This window comes from Lissotriton helveticus, chromosome 9 (assembly GCF_964261635.1).
Source record: "Lissotriton helveticus chromosome 9, aLisHel1.1, whole genome shotgun sequence".
Lineage (NCBI taxonomy): Eukaryota > Metazoa > Chordata > Amphibia > Caudata > Salamandridae > Lissotriton > Lissotriton helveticus.
Window position 1 is genome coordinate 143,078,307 of NC_136070.1, and position 17,743 is coordinate 143,096,049.

The following is a 17,743-nucleotide window of genomic DNA, read 5'->3' on the forward strand; positions in this document are numbered from 1 at the left end:
CAGGCATAATCTGTGTTTGCTTATGACAACAAAAATCAGCATTAGAGTTCCAGACATTAGTACAGGTGGGCACTTTGGGCTTTGCTGCATGCATTACCATGCAGAGGACTTTTCCGTCCCAGCATATTGGCAAAGCCAAAAGTTCAGCTAACCTCTTTCAAATACCCTACATATTGGTTTTGACTGTGCTTGTTGCGTCCAGTTATTCCTGATCACTCCTCCGATCAGGAGTGTTTGGTTCTAAGGAGGTCTGCTATTTACATTTCCAGGTTTTCCCTAATTTCCTTTACCTATTCCTGAAATTGCTATTATATCAGCCTCCAGTTCTTGTCCACTCACAGTCAACTCCTTGTGAATGTTCCTCAACAGTACATTCTGCTTTTTATTTACACTTGTTTTGACTTTGCCATCTTCACTGCTTTCCCTCCGTTATCTTTGCGTACTTGGCATTGCTTCTTGCCCATCAAACACCCTAACTCCTTTGTTGCAGAAGTCTTGTGGTTTTCTCTTCTGAAGCGTTCTCTGTTCTGCGGCCCTCTGACCCACTCATTGCAGTGCTTCTCAGCATGTCCTCCACACTGTATTTGAAATGGATGTTTACCACTTGATTTTTCCACCGCTCCTTTGTTTGGCACAGACTGTGCATCTTGCGCAACCTCTTTGATGCATGAAGTGCTGAAGGACACCACTATGCCTCTTGAGACCCCAGCAAGCCCAGCTCAAGGATTCCCTTACAGGGAAAATCAATTGCTGGCTTGTGATAAGACCACTGTGAGGGCATGCTTGCTGATCTCACTGCTTGCTCTTCTCTTTTAAGAAGGGATATTGTTGAGATGGCTGCTTTCATGTGCAGTATTGTTTCTTTCCACGCATCTTTTTGATGCAGGTTTCAGAAGAGGGGTTCTTTTCTTGATGAAAACGGTTTTTTGAGCTCATTTGGAGAGGGCTACAGAAACACATTTTGCAATAATCAGAGATCCATTTCACACTTGGTATTTGTAGGGTATTTGATTCCTCATTATGTCAGAAATCTTGTTATAAACTAGATGTGACTAAAAGTTAAAACATTTAACAGTCCAGTAAAAATATCCAATAGTATATTTTATTATGAATGGTCAACAGACAGGGCAGAGATCACAATGCTGACCTTCTATCAATTAGTAAAGGAACAGGCAGGGACCTTTATACATGCAAACCCTTGACTCTCAGGGTGTGCAACAGCACGAAGGTTGGAGTTCAGAGTTCAGTGTATCTTTTCCTCTGGTGAAAAATGCCAAAATGCATTGACCTGCTGGATGCACCCTGTGTTTTTGTATCTTATGGGACTCATGAGGAGCTGGATCTTAACCTGTCTTTAAAATAAACAGGATGCCTTCACATCATAAAACTCTTATGGCTGTGGTGATTGATTCTGTGTACATGTCGCCTGGCTGACCCCAGCAGAGATTTTCCTAAGTGAGACATTCTACAGTATTTCTGTGAAAATGTTACCTTTGGGAGGTCTACTGGCTGTCGGTTAGGGGTAGGCTAAAACTTGCAGAGTTTTACTCCACGAAATTTCGCAGAAGTACTTAAAAGCGCCACGACATTCCGAGGAGGTTCACGAACGAGTTTGGTACGTCACACCGCTCATGCTGATTTGTAGCACCGGCAGCTTGTACGCGCTGTAAAAGCGCGAGCAGTACTATGTGGCACACCAGAGGGCACTGCTGCAGTAGATTTCCTTCTTGAGCGGCAGCGTTCTCAACGCGAATGGTTTCAACTTACTACGAATGTCTGCATTGAGAAATCTCACCGGGAAGCGGTTTAGCACTTGATTTTTCTCGCTCGCCAACTTAATGTTGGCGAGCTACAGATGAGGAAAAACTCTGCCACGCAGCTGTTGGGGGAGTTTTTCTGAAACTCTGCGCTCTAAGTGGAGCGCAGAAGACACAGAGCTCTGCAACTCAGCCAAGAACACCAGAGTTTACTGCTCACCCCTACTATCGGTAGAACTTGACAAAGCTGTCTTACCCTTTGAGATTTGATTTACGCCTATATAAAATGCTTTCCATTGACTAAAATACCAAGTAGCTTTAAATATAAATGTGGAACTCACAAAGGTGTTGAAATAGCTGCAAGCCATCGTGTGAGGTATCAGTACAGTGGCTACATTTGTGCTTTGATGTCACAGGTTTGAATCCCCACTTTCCCTTCTTATCAATCTCGGCAGCGATTCTGTGCAAATCACTTAATTTCCCCATTCCTAACAAAAAAATAAAATAAAAAAATGAGTGTCCACCTGTAACGCAACAGGTGCTCATGTAAAGCAATCTGAAACCTTCGGGTTTAGTTAGCGCTATACACCCCCCACCCATCCCCTCCCCCAATCGGTGACAAAGTGCATTTTCTATTTCCGGAGGTTATTTGGCTTGAAAAAGATTATCCAGCTGTTTCTGAAATATACCTGGGTTGGAATAAAATCGACCTCACCACCTAATGGGGGAAAATCAAATAGCTTAGGCCCTTGAAAACCACATTCTTTTATCGAAAACACTTTTGCAAATATTTGGGACCATTTATCTCCCACGTTGAAGGTGATGGCATGTTCTCGAACAGAGAAAAGTCTTTAAAAAAAGTTGCAGCATAGATGAAACACAAAGCTTAGTAAGGAGTAGTAGACTTATAACTGAGCGGAGATTACTTACCAGCGTACAATCAAAGATTAGGCCTAGGCAAAATTCACATTACATCAATGCAATTTGCGTGATTTGTTACACTTTTTAGATAAAATTACGCCATCATGCCACTTTTCCTAATTATGTGCCATTCACAATAACATTTTACTAGGAACGTAAAGGAACAACAGAACACGAGCGACTTGTTTCAATACGTCCTTGCGGCAAAAATTGCTGCAAATATAGCACAAAATGATGGATTTGCATTTGGCGTAATTACGCGTAAATTTACAGAATTTTTTATAATCATGCAAAAGCATATTATGCAAATTTTGCACACTGCTAGGGCAAAAAGGGCATATTTAACAGGTAGTCACAACAGAGCAATTGAAAGTTTTAGAACCGTCCATGTGATCAAGGAAACATTCACATTGTTAGCAATTGGCATCACCTTACATTTTGGAAATTGCAAGCTGCCTAGACTGTGTTACTCTCGGATCTCAGCAGGGCCAAAAACGCTATGAAGTTGGCCACTGAAATCATCCTCCATCAAGTGAAAAAAAAAGAATATGGGTTGAGACTTCCTTCCCAGCACTGGGACTTTTTCGGACCCACACTTCCAATACACAGTTTTGCTACTAAATCATGAATTTTAGTTCTTTAGTTCCGTGTGTGGCACAACAGGTGGATATGGTTTATTTCATTGAATAAACATCTAGCTTCCTATTCTGAAGGTGGTTCTCCTTTTTCATATCTGTCTGCTCTTATTTATTTTTCCTATCTTGTATTTACTTTTTTCTTTACTTTCTGCGGTTCTCATTCCTTGACTACTTGGATTGGCGTTTCAATGTTAATTCCATCCCTTTTGTAATTGTGTATAAATACCGTACACCATACATAAACATAAGGATTCTATCAATGTGTGGTGGTTTTAATTTTATGATTTTTATTTTTTCATGTGAATGGTGAGAATAATAAACTTTCTCTTAGGGTGGTAAAGATGAGAGCACAATTTACTTGTTAAAATACCCCTCACACACTAAAAAAATCCTTTAGTGTCATGCTTCATCATGGGGGTCTTCCCGTCCCTCTACGGGGCGGGGCGTGCTACGACCTGACAAACTACGCGGGAGCACTTTATATGTGACAGAGGCTATGTGACAGTGCAGGGTGAGTGATGTCAGTGAGGTGTAGGGACCTATTTATGTGTGGGTGTTTATAAAAAAGATAAAAAATTCCCTGGCTAGTAGAAAAAGCTGGGAACGTTAAGAAGGGGGTTTTAAGGTAGAGCGATTAGCTTGCTACCTGGTCTACATGTTTCGTAAGCAGTCCCCTACTGCTTACTCATCAGGACCTTCTAGTGGCCCCTACTAGAAAATGCTCGGTTTCTAAATTGGTAAGCCTACAGTCCTAAAAACTAGCAGCAAAAATCAGCTGGTAGTTTTAGCTTCCGGGCATGAGCTGGCAATAATTATGCCCAATTAATCCCATGTGGTGCTCCCCAGATTAAGGAGGTGTTTGTCATGGAAAGGGAAAACAACTTGGAGCTGTCATGGGTATATGTGATGGACTGGTCAGAGAGCCAGGAGTAGAGCTAACCTAAATCACCAATCTATAAAACATTAGGTGGACTTATTTCGTATTTTCCATATCCTAGTGGTCACAACACATTCTCAGATGTATTTTCCCCCAGTTCTGTTGGCACAGATTAAAATTAGATATACACACTACACCACACCATTACTCCTCTACACCCCCCCCAATTTACTGTTTTTATGCTATTTTACTGTGTGCCAATTAAACCATCAAACATGCACACTGATCTGTGCAAGTTTGCCTTGTCAGAACAGTCTGAACAAACTATTCCAGTTTCTTTTGGAGCTGGCTATGGAGATGAACGTCGAAGATTCTGGCAATCTTTTACTATTTTGGAATATATCTCAACTGACCTCCCACACTGTTTTATTTGATAGCATTTACCTCTATGACATAGTGTAACCTTTGTAGTTATATACCGTCTTCGGAATATAGGAGTGTCCGGCAAGGTGTTAGCGTGGCTCCAATCCTTTTTGGAGGGCAGGTGCTTTCAGGTGTTTACAGGTGACACCTTGTCTAAGCCGATCCCTCTCAGGTGCGGAGTTCCACAGGGCCCATCCCTGAGCCCAACTCTTTTTAATGTATATATGCAGCCATTAGCGGAGATTGTCACCCCCTTTGGGATCTACATGGTTACTTATGCTGATGATACTCAGCTGGTGGTGGCTCTGTCCCAAGCAGACTACACGCCCCTGGACCTCCTTAACTGTCTGGAGGAAGTCACTAATTGGATGAGCTTATCCCATCTAAAGCTCAACAAGACAAAACTGAGCTCATGCTACTTGGTAACCAGCTAAATATTTAAGATAATACTATGTGGCCAACTTGCATGGGAGCACCTCCAAACCCCAAAACCGAGATAAAAAGTTTGGGTGTATGGCTGGACCAAGAGCTATCATTCAAAGTCCTAGCCAGGAAAACGGTGGAAAGTTTTGCCACTTCTCCTGGACCAAGCTAAGAAAACTTTGGTTCAGGCACTCATCCTTTCCAAGATAGACTACGGTAATGCCCTTTATCTGGGCGCCCCTATGTACTTCACCTCGAAAGTGCAGATTGTGCAGAACTCCGCTGCAAGAATGCTTATGGGAACCCAGTATCACTGCTCAGCAAAACCAGCACTTCGCACCCTCCATTGGTTACCGGCGAAGGAAAGAATTAAGTTCAAGGCCTTATGTGTTGCCCAAAGTCCCTAGGGGGATTTGGACCCCCTATTATTAAATCTATGATCCGGCTCTATAAGGTGAACAGAAGCCTTCGCTCGGATGAGATGCATCTTGCAGTAGTCCCAAAAATCAAGAAGGACAGAAGTGAGGGCCGGCTCTTCTCGCACAATGCATCTAAATTGTGGAACAAACAGCCTTTGCTGCTACGTAAATAATCCAATCACTTAACCTTCCGCAAACAACTCAAAAAACTTCTTTTTTCCTAGACTCTAGTGTCCTGATATAAATATCCTTCTACTCAAGTCTATTCTATAACAGTAATAATTGTGTTTGTAATTTAGCACCTTCAATAACAACATAGTTTTAAAAAGTATTTTATTTATCATTTTGAAGCATAACAAAAGGGTAGCATACAAGTTCAACAACAGCTTCAAATATTGAGACAGAGTAAGTACTTTTGAGCATCGAGAGGGTGGCAACAGATTATAACATTCGTGATCAATTGGGGTGGGCGGCATGTTACAGCTACTGGGTACATTCAGGCAACAAGGCTGTAGGTTAGGTATCAAAAGGTAGAATGACTGCTATATTCACCTTTAGTGAGTACGGCAATGTGAAGTTCATATGCATGGACAATGATTGGATAGTTTGGTGGGGCGTACCGTGTTAACTATATGGTTGGTTGAGATTATAGATGTATGTGCGTTGGCGGTGTATGAGCTGTTACTTCTGTACGTGCAGCCACCCATGCAATGAACGGGCCCATACGTCCTTGGGTCGTGACGCAGTGGGCATCAGATCCCAGTACGCAGAGAGCATCTCCTGGCAGTAGGTAATGTCCTGTATTCATATGTTAACTTTGGGTGTGCTTGGTGATCCCCAATGTATTGCAATGTGGCGCTTGGCTAGGAGGAGCATCATAACTGACAGGCAGCCAGCTACCTGACCTAGTAGGGCTGTTAGGGGAGTGCGGGCATGTTGGAAACCAGTCACTTTGTTGATGATGTCGAACACCTTTTCCCAGAACAGTGAGATGGGGCCGCAGCGCCACGCTAAGTGTAAGAAGGAGGCTTGTGTATCTGCGCAGGGCCAGTATGTAGCATCAGGTTTCAGGCCCATTTTATGTAGCTGCAGTGAGGTGCGGTATAACCTATGTAAGTATTTAAAATGTATTAAGCTAAGCTTGTAGTTAGGAGAGAGGCGTTTGAGTTGAGCACTCAGAAGGCCCATTGTTTTTCAGTAGGTAGCGGGTCAAGGTCCACGGACCATTGCACCTGGGCATTCGATGTCGTGATCAGGGTATTGTGTTGTGTAATATTATAGATGCGGGTGATCAACTTCTTGGGCGATGGATCCGTTAGTATGTTTTTCAACGAGTAAAATGAATGAGGTGTAGAGGGGAATGAGCTGTGTATTTGCTGACAGTTAGCTCTGAGTTGATGGTAGAGCAGCAGTTCCAGGAAAGGAGTGTGTGTTTCATATGGATTTTGTGGCCAATGTAAGAATTCATTGTCTGGGTAAAGGTCAGCGAAAGTAGACAGCCCCATCTGACAGGCTCTTTGAATAGAGCCAGCATCATGCAGTGGGGCGAAGCTGGAGTGAAGAGCTAGTGGCATAGATGGGGCATATAGTAATGGGATTTGCGCTCGGCGTCTAAGACCCTCCCACGCCCAGTGTAGCGTCTCCACTAATTTCTGTATTTGGTCTTTTGTAGGTATAATAAATAGTGGCTGGCAGCGGTGCTGGAAAAGCGAAATCTTTTTCCAATGCAACATGGGGTTGAAATTGGATGGGGTGAGCCCAGTAGTGGAGGTATTGAGCCTGAGCCCTTAATGAATTGAGTTCAAAATCCGGTGCCCGAAGGCCCTTCTGTGCCAATGGTAGTTGCAGGGCCTCCCGTGGGATATGCAGTTGTTTACACGCCCAGACAAGGGAAATTAAAAAGGAGCGTAGTCGCTTGAAGAAGGCCTGTGTAAGAGGAAGGGGGATGTTGGCGAACAGGTACAGGAACTTATGCAAAATTATCATTTTAGCGCTTGCTATCCTACCAGCGAATGATAGTGGCAGTTTGGCCCAAATTGATCTTGCTTTCAAGCCAGGTAATAAGTGGACCTTAATTCATGCGCCAGATCTCATGTAGCTCCCTGGAGAGCCATATCCTCAGGTATTTGATCGCTGTATTCGCCTAGGTGAGTGGAAATTCTAGGACTAATTCAATAGGGGCCAGTGTTAAGGCGAGGAGGGTCGATTTGGACCAATTAACCTGTATGCCTGACATGCCTCCGAAGAGGAGAATTTTGCGCAGCGTAGGGTTGAGGTTCATTTCAGGCTCACGTATGTATAGTGTGATGTCGTCTGCATACATTGATATTATGAAATCCTCTATCTGTTGGGCCTAGTCCCTTGGCTGTGTGGTGTTGGCGCATCCTGGCAGCGAGAGGTTCAATTGCTATCACGAATAATAAAGGGGACGGGGGCTCGCCTGTCTGGTGCCTCGAGCCATGTGGAATGGTTCCGATAGCAAGTCGTTAACTTTGAGTCTAGCAGTCGGGTTAGTGTAAAGCAATTCGAAACGTTTCAGGAAGTTTGGGCTTAAGCTAATCATGGAGAGTATGGTGATAAGGAACGGCCACACAAGGAAGTAAAATGCCTTTGTGGCATCTAAGAACCCCGAAAGCGCAGGAAGGTTGGGGTTTAGTTGATGAAGGATGGAGAAAAAGCTGGATTGGTCCGGTCTTGTGAAGAGGGGTAGAAGCGACTTCAGTCTATTAGCTTTCTGTTTGGCCAGTATTTTCGCGTCTATGTTAATAAGGGAAAGCGGGCAATAAGAATCACATTTGTTTGCTGGCTTATCCGGCCTTAAAATTGTCATGATCACAGCTTCGCGCATTGTCGGGGGGAGGTGGCCTATTGCGAGGGATTCTTGATACACCTCCAGTAAGTAGGGCGCGAGTTTGGTGGCATAAGTTTTGTAGAATGATGCTGATAGGCCGTGTCGGCCACACTCCTTGTCCCCAGGTAAGCTGTTAATAAGCTGGATGATGTCCTCTTTTGTAAATGGCACGTCCAAATATTTGCGGTGGGCGTGCTTAACCAGACCAATTCGATGGAGTCTGGATAGGTCTGCAGCTCCGAGTATGGGCAGTCCTGAGTCGCGGTATGGAGGGATTTGTAGATCTCCTCATTCTATCTAGGGTGGCAGACTGCCCACGTGCAGGACTGAAGTCATTTTCTAAGAGCTGGATAATATAAGCCTAAGTGAATTGTTGCTTGAGTGTGCAAGCTAAGGCTCTACCAGGGCGATCTCCCTCCCCGTATCTGCGAGCTCTGGCATTTTACCCCAGAAAGTTTGTTTCGCGAATTGCTTCGTTGTCAAATTCTGAAATATTTTCACGAATAGTGGCTAGGTGCGTCTGTAGACCTGTTTGAAAGTATAGTATCTCCGCTTGCTGTATTTCCCTCTCTATCCTTTCCAGGGTGGATCGGATAGAGTTTAACATCCCAGATTGTTTAGCTATGCAGATACCACGCACAACTGTTTTGAAGGCTTCCCATAGCGTGGAAGCGGAATCTACAGATTTTCATTTATAGCGAAGTATTGCAGGAGCTCCTCGCGCACCTCCTCTCTCAATAACCACATAGTTAATGGATATCATTATCCACATTAATTTATCCTACAAGAATGAAACTCAGAGTTAGTCTTTCTGAGATTTGTAATTGTGACCTGCAGATCACTTGCAGATGTCAGAAGAAAACAATTTATTGATTGAGCTATCTTGTATGCTTTAATAACCTATGAAATACATGTGAAAATTGTAGTTATGGGCCTCCCTGAAAGTGACTGATATGTATTGTGGATCTTTGGAACTACATCCATGACAAGTATTGAGACATATTTTAAGGCTAGTGAAGCCAACCTCAACCTTTTTCTTTCTACCCATGTTCACTTTTTTTTCAACTTGTTGTAGATTCTATTTTAATCGCATCAAAACAGCACAACCGTTTTTCATATTCCAATAAACAAATAATACAATAAATTATAAAAAAAACTGTTTTGAATAGTGGCTTTGGATAAAACTACATTTGTCCTAGCTTACATTTTTCAGACAAGACCTAAATTGAAAGTAAGTTCCCGCTCTTTTTCATTGTTATAATTTCCTTATTAGTTAATCCGCTCATTGTAAACCATTCCCTTTTAGACATCTCTTGTATAAGTGTTTTGCATTTCAGTATTTGAGTGTATTTTTGTTCAGTATTTGGCCATCATGTTAAAAATGATTAGAGATTTTCATTACAATCAAACTGTTGTCTTTTGTGCCACTCCTCATTTGGTGATAACTTTGCACTCTCTCCATGATTATTGCTTAGAAGAGGACCTACCCGTAAAACCCCAGAAAGAATGGGTTCACATGGACAAGGTGGAGTTAGAAAAGCTGGAGTGGATGAAAGACCTTCCTCAGGCAAGACAAAAAAGAACCAAAAAGGTATGCCGTTTGTTTCTATTTATTTTTTTGTTTCAGTGGCCAGTAGACATAGTCACAGGTTTGGAGACAGTGAACAGACACGTTTATCTTTATTTAATTAAGGTTAAAATAAATGTTAAAAAGTATACTATCATTTACATTCCGTAGTGAAAAACTGGTATTGCTTATACAGCTTATCAGTGTTTAACTGTTAGGCACTATAAAATATAAGGGCACAAATAAAATCTGCCTGTGCCAGCATTGGATTGGTCGTGGATTAACTTACTTTCGGCAGGAAATTTTTTGGTGCTGATTACATAGTGGTATAAAAGGAACATGTTTAATACCGTAGCCTCTCCAACTACTGTTGTGTTCCTTTATTGTGCAAGTCTGTAAACTTAGCCCCAGAGGCCAATGTCAGTCTCTTAATTCATAGTCTGTGAAATGAAGTCTGCAGGCATCATTTGTGATTCCCAACTTTTAAATTTGATCATTGCATCCAAAAAACCCTTCGTTTTTTTTTCGTGGAAAGGGCACCCACTTAATTTTACAGGCCAGATCATACATTGGAATGCCAGGATCTAATCCTTTCCTGTTAAGTGAACGGTAATCGCAGAATAACTCTTGTTTCATACTAATTGCTAAAAAGTCAAAGGCCAATGAGATTGCTCTTTAGAAGAGGCACGTTGTGTAGACTAAAAGGTTTCTTTGATGATGGTCCTATGAGGAGTACATTTGCAGCTTCCATCCTAAACACTTTCCTGAGGAATGGAGTGTTTGCTATTTTCTTAAAGCAGCTCTTAAAGATAGATAGTAGAGAATAGCTTTCTTCTGATGGCCAGTCCATCATATTAAAAAAACGTGGTTCAAGTGCCTGTCCTGAAAAGCATCATGAACAATTAGTCCTTGATAGCCAAGCTTCATTCTTTTAAAGTCGGCATTTACATCCTCAATTAAAAAACCTCCTTCCTTGTTGATGACCCTCTAGATGCTTAAGAACTTCATTGATGGCTTGCTCATAAACCCTATCATCCAAGCTTTTTTCTTCAAAGTGCTCGTCCATAAAATTATTACTTAATTATCTATAGCAGTGCCTTAAAGTCAGTGTAACAGCTCCTCTCTTAAGGCTTCATTCCAAGAAGCTGTCCATAACTCAGTGGATAGCAAGGCTATCCATACGAACCATCATTGCGAATAGAGGAACCAACCTGATGCCATTGAGGAAGGTAAGTATGGTCTGGGTTGAGGAGAATGTTTTGGAAACCCTGTTGTTATCCTAGTTCTGCATCTCTGACAGCTGTCCTTGATTTGAATCATACATATTTGGATATCATTTTGAATCGTATTCCTGATGGTCATTTCAGCAATACATCACTGTATCTCTTGTGTTCCATGCAAGAGCAGTATAATCCAATTTATATTCACACCAGAAAGAGGATTTTTGAAGCTATTAAGAAAGTCATGAACTAAAAAACAGTTTGAAAGAGAAATTTCAACCACACAGTATAGATTCTGAACAATATGGACAATAATATGGTTTTTGTAATTTTTCACTTACATATACGTACATGTGTTATTTGTAGATCTTAGTAATAGATTGTTTTTTTTAATCAGAAATTACGAAGGTATTTTATAAAAATTAGCTTGGCTTGGTTTTTGAAGAAAATCATTCAGATTGGAAACATAGAATTGATAGAATTTTTTACACCACATTCTTCAGGCTACTTGTAGATGTCATGGTTTTAATATAGATTTTGATTTCTGATTCTTGGATGTCCCTTTTCACAGACTGCTGCCACCAACAACATTGGGCTCAAACATTGAAACAGACACGTCATAGAAAATGTAAAGATCATGTAATCTCAAATGGATGGGGACATTCCACCAGTATGCACATATTTTTGTAATGCTGTTGGACAGTTAAAGTATTGATGGCACAGTTGGTATATCGATGCAGTCATTCATGCCATTTAGGCTTTTTCACATACAGAGCAGAGCAAGCAAGGCGTGCTGCTAAAATAATATAGACAAGACAAATCCTACCACATGAGGCGGTCAATATCTGAAACAAATGGGCTTTGCCCAGTTATGTAGCCCGTCTTATTTAGTTTTTTATTAATTCACATCACATTAGATTTGAGTTAAAGACTGAACCTTAACCCTTTCATATAATCTTTGATGATGCGTTGTATGCGTTTTGGATACGCGTGTTAAATGCCTAGATCAATGTATTGACATAATTGTAAGATCACAAGCATCATGGAGAAAAATGCGGTGATCTATGATTCATCCAATGTTTTTCATGTTACTGTAAAGAATAAGGCAGTCAGAGGAGTTGCAACACTTCGATGAGGTGTCGGAAGATCTGAGATGGGGTTTGAGAGTTCTGAAGTGTAAGACAAGTATTTGCCTCAATCAATCAATCAATCATTTAGCTTTATTCATTACTTTTCAGTAACATAAAAGTACAATACAAAATAGAATAATAACACTGCTTTATCGATTTTTCCAGCAATGCTGTTTGAAATTAAGGTATTTCTGAGGGGTAGATAGAGAGCATATACATGTTCCTATCATGTTCTACCTCTTTATTTGCGGTTCTCTTTAACATGGCTCTTTGTTTGTTAGGGTCTACAAGCACGGTTTAGTCTGAAGGGTGAAATCATCCCTCCTGATGCTGATTTGCCTACTCACTTGGGCTTACATCACCATGGAGAGGAATCAGAGGTAAGGATGCACAATGCTTAAAAAACAAGTTGTGGTAACCTGCTTTTCTTCTCTCCAATGACGTCATGGAATGTTATGTGTTGAGGGGGTCCTTGTTGACTGTCTCTGGCAGTTAGACATGGGCTGAAATACCATTAACATCTGGCCTACTGAGACCGCTACACTGCATTTTAAGGATTGGTTTGATCATGCACTCACAATAAAACTGCTTGTGTACAATGAACGTATAATCTGAAAATGTAGATTAGAAATATTTTTTTCACCCAATTGTTGTTTTGTTACAGACTGTCTGCTGTGCAAAATAAAACCTATTTAGACAATGATTGATGCAGAACATTTGAAACAGGTATGAAAGGGATCATTTTAACCGAAATGTGAGTCTTGCATATCGTTAAGAAGCACATGAGGCTCTGGTTTTAACTTTGGTGCTAGAGTTCCACGTTTAAGGGACTGCTTATCCATGATCAACCAGTCAGGTCGGGTTGTGAGTATTCGATCAAAGTAGGTGCAGAGGTTTGTGTAATTATGGCCAAGAAACGTTATAGGCAGACTCTTGCTAGTATTCAGGGAGACTCGAACAAGATGGTAGTCCTTTGGAAAATTAAAAAATACACTGGGCGCCATCCAAAGAGTTATTTACATAGTGTCATATAAAGTGGTGAAACAGTACTATAGTAATAATGCTATTTTTCTTAGTTATTGTAACACCTAAAGAACGTATTTAATATCTACATTTACCACAACTTGATCTGGCCTTCAAAAATCATAGCAGGATTTGTGCCTAAATTGTTTAGTAACAAATTGTTTAGGACGGAATTTACAGTGGCAGTTGTTCAGGCACCAACATATTTATTTGTACTCCGGTTTGCCCTAATAATTCTAGCTTTGCCTATTAGTTTAAATTGCAAGTAGTAACCTAAAGTGGCCTTAACAATACAATTGGAATCGTGTTGTTATTGTTTCTTAATGAAGCCTTGCACTGCACTTGTTTCTTCAATGAATCGTGTTGGCCCCCATAATCTAGTATGTTGCTCTCAGTTACCCAGAGGTTGATCTCAACTACTACTTTTTAGTTTGAGCCTCGAGGCAGTGTGCATGCGCTGCTCGCTCTGTGAGGCATGCTGTATTGGAGTATGCTCTTGAAGCCCCAGCCACTCTCTGCCTATATTTGTCATTGGCTTTTGTCATTGCCCTTCGTAAATGCTGGCTTCTGATTCGTACATAGGCTTGTTAGTCCCTTCTTAGTACGGCCCTGTCTTCACTTTTAACCTCCCAAGAGGACTGGCCCCTTTTCTTCGGTTGTTACACGGTCTGCTTTATTAGTTGGTGAGCACTATTTTCTTTAATGCTTTTCCCCTATTCCACCTACGACATTGGAGCACCCGCCCGCTTTTTTATAATAGTAAAATATTTGTATTCAAATTACAGCGTGATCCAATTTATTCCAGCTGCGCTTATTTAATTACCAGTCCGGGCCGCTTTCACTTTAGGGGCCACGCTACAGAGCTTTTGAAATTACTTTTTTTTTAAAACTTTGGGTGAAAGCACCATATGCGCTTTCACATGAATATTGGCCACGCCCCTTTGTATAGACACTGTTCACGGTAACCTGAATATGCGAGCACCGTCTGAAAAAAGGAGCTTGGCCACAATTATAGTGGTCTCGCATTTGCGAGAGTTTGAGCTCTTGGCATTCAAAACAACAATGCCTTTTATATATGTGTCCCTTTGAAAAACACATAAATAAAAGGCATTGTCATTTTCAGTGCAAATAGCTTAAACGCTCGACCTAGTGCATTGAAAATGCTTGTTTAATATTGTTAATATTTGTCTTTTTGAGCAGTACTCGGACTTTAATTGTATGTTAAATGCCATGCCCTCTGTACTGGCCCTGCTTTCAAGTATGCCTTTTTCTTTGGTTCTTTTGTCTGGTTTTGCTGCCTTTCTCAGTGTTGTAAGACAGCTTGGAAACCAGTATTAATAGAAATCCTTTTGGCAGGTTGATGGAGAGAAACGTGATTAAACACACTCACGCCAGGCTTCTGCTTCAACTTTTGTCTGAAGAAACGCCTCAGAGGCTAACAAACCAAAGATTTCTCAAAAGTATCCTTGAATAGTGTTTTGGGAACTTGGACCGATGTTGAAGGCTTGCTCTTGAACTTCTGTTGAAGTGGGGTTAGCAATACTAACAACAAAAAAGACAGAGAATGTAGAATTTAATGTGCACAACAGTTTGCTAAAAATAAAGAAGAGTCAATTAACTAATTGCTGCAAATACGTGAAGAAAGATGATAAAGAACACTTAATCTGTTTGGGCTTTGATTTTACCCTAAACTTCAATAAAGCAATTTGATCATAAAAGAAAAAGGAATGGATGCAAAAATCTTGAGGGATAATAGTCTTTTAGCAGTTTTGGCCACAGGTGTGTTCTTTATGTACGAAAATGTCCCAAAAATATAGTTTCTCTTTGGGATAAATATTGTGTAATCTTTAATTTAGTAGTGGCATGGCAAGGACAAGCAAGCAATGGCTTCTTTTGTGACAAGTGTGTATGTGTTAGCCTTATCATGAAAATATTGTTTACATAGAATCTGGGACCTGAAACACATACAGGCTTTTTCTGCATTACAAGCTTTCCTGTGTTTTTTTTCTGCCATAGGCAGCAAGTTTAGGTATACTGAACAATTTGACAGGTTTGCATTTTACACCAATCCAGAGTGCTTGTGCCCAGAACAGCAGGCCTGACCTAGCCCAGTGCTTGCTCATATTACCAGTGTAGTAGGCACACAAAGGAAGTATTTGTCATTCAAGAGGGTGCCTGGGAGGGTTGATGGTCTGTGTGTTGCATACCTCAGTGGAGTACAGTTAAGGATATGCAAAAGGTATCCTAGTTTGTGGTGCAAGGCAGATGGAAGTCCCTATTCCAAACCCTGCTGAAATATGTGAAAGAATACAAGTTTATTTACTGATACTCTCTATTATAAGGCTACTCCATAGCTGCTACCCATCTGATGTAACAGATTTCCTTGCCCAAGACAATGTTGTCAAGTTCATTTGTCCTGCGTACAGATGCACATTACTGTTTTATACTAATTTTTAATTGAGTTAACTTGATTCCCTTTATTGAACATCGTTTTTTAGGTCTCGCTTATCAATGCGCATGCGCATTGAGCTTGCGAGAGATATTGGGGCTTAACCAGAGCTTAACCATCGGGCGATTTCATGCAGTTCACGTGAACACAAGGACGCACATTCTCGCCACATGCACTTTTTTAAAGTTCTATCAATGGCTCTTCACTTTAAGTTCTCCCACCCTCTCCCTATTCAGCGCGCGCCTCCCCCAGCGTGCGCTCGGCCTCAGGAAGGCATTTCTCCTCCCCTAATTATTCACTTCACTTTGCGTTTCTCCTCCCCCTCCCAACTTTCACTTTCACGGCCACCAGGCCGTGTGTCGCGTTTCTCCTTTTATTTTTTTTTAACTTGTTCCTATTAACCTGGCTGTTGACATGGGGGTGATCCGCTTTCATTGTCGATTCGCTTGTGTGCTCATAGTGAAGCCCATCCACGAAACATGCAATTTGGCAGCGGACAAGGATCACAATTCTGTCCATTCCCTTAACCTTTCAAGACAAACATACTTCACTTGGGCTTGCTTTCTTATTTCTATTCCTCCCATTTGTATGTCCCGTGTGTATTTAATTCATATACTCGATTTGCTTTCATCAAAGTGGTTGGGTGCTTTTTCTCTACTTTTGTATCTCATTCGTGCCATATTGTGAGTTCTGGTCCCTGGAACCCTTTTGTGTTGTTAACTTTCTGTGTGCTGTACGCACGCGCTTTTCCCACCACAGGCACCATCTGCTTCCACATCAAAGCAATCAGACTCCCTCCCACTGGCTTCTGAAGCTTCCCCCAGCATGCGCTTGCTCGGCCTCTGGCATTTCTCCTCCCCTAATTATTCACTGCCCACGGCCGGCCAGCGGTACTTTCTGTCTCGCATTTCTCCCCCGCCCCCCTCCCCTGCTTCACATGAACGCTTGTTCTCAAGGCTGTTTCTTGGTTGTCCAATAATATGTCCATGTCAGTAATGAAGGATGAACATAGAGAAGTTCGTTCCCGAAATCCATGCCATGCATCTTTGGCCTTAACGTTTCTTAAAATATTTACACCGTTTTACGTACACTGCTTTTCGTATTCTGCAATGTACTGCATCAAGGATATAAAGTAAAAATGTTCCCAAATTGTATCCGTTCTACACGTTTGCACTGTACCAATCTCTTCAACAAAATCCAAACCTCTCGGCTTTGCTCGTTTGAAATGACCCCCCTCCTGACTGGATACTAAAATAATTCCTTGTTCTGCATTATCAAATCACTCGTTGTTCGGAAGACATCGGTTGCAGCGCTCGCCTTTTGTATAAATCATTGTTATAATGTTTCTTAGTTAAATTGGTTCAATTTAAGCCAACAAAAACTGCAAGTCCCAGAATTCATTGATTTGTTTAATGCAACTCAGAGCACGTGGTATTATGCCCCCGTCATATTGTTCAGGCACCTTGCCATGGTTGGATTCCTGTGAATCCCGCACCTTTTAATGGGGGATAGGGCTCTCCTTGTGTAAAGCCTCTCTCTATACCTCCATGCTTGCCTTGCAAACATCAGATGACGTGTTAACAGACATCCACAGCAACAAGCATGTTCTCTAGTAGCAGCACGCAAGAGTAATTAACATCTAGGGATTTACCAGCTGATATCAGCCTGTACTTACACTTGCTTGTCTTTTCACCATCTGCTTACATCACTGTGCACCTTGCCAGGGATTCTATTTTAGCCCTACAATGCTGGCTTCTGAGTAGAGTATTCATATTTCCTATTAACCTGGCTGTTGACATGGGGGTGATCCGGTTTGCTTGTCGATTCGCTTGTGTGCTCAAAGTCAAGCCCATCCACGAAACATGCAATTTGGCAGCGGACAAGGATCACAATTCTGTCCATTCCCTTAACCTTTCAAGACAAACATACTTCACTTGGGCTTGCTTTCTTAGTTCTATTCCTCCCATTTGTATGTCCCGTGTGTATTTAATTCATATACTCTATTTGCTTTCATCAAAGTGGTTGGGTGCTTTTTCTCTACTTTT

At 41.5% G+C, this 17,743-nt stretch overlaps 1 protein-coding gene across 2 annotated transcripts in view; it reads left to right on the top strand.

The window, feature by feature from the left end:
• The window catches only part of RPAP1 (RNA polymerase II associated protein 1), a 334,836-nt gene that overhangs the window by 113,215 nt on the left and 203,878 nt on the right, over nucleotides 1-17,743 (top strand). For both annotated transcript variants that reach the window (XM_078659654.1, XM_078659653.1), the window contains exons 8-9: nucleotides 9,785-9,900; nucleotides 12,508-12,606. In XM_078659654.1, the coding sequence (XP_078515780.1) occupies nucleotides 9,785-9,900; nucleotides 12,508-12,606 (215 nt within the window). The remainder of the gene's footprint in view (nucleotides 1-9,784; nucleotides 9,901-12,507; nucleotides 12,607-17,743) is intronic.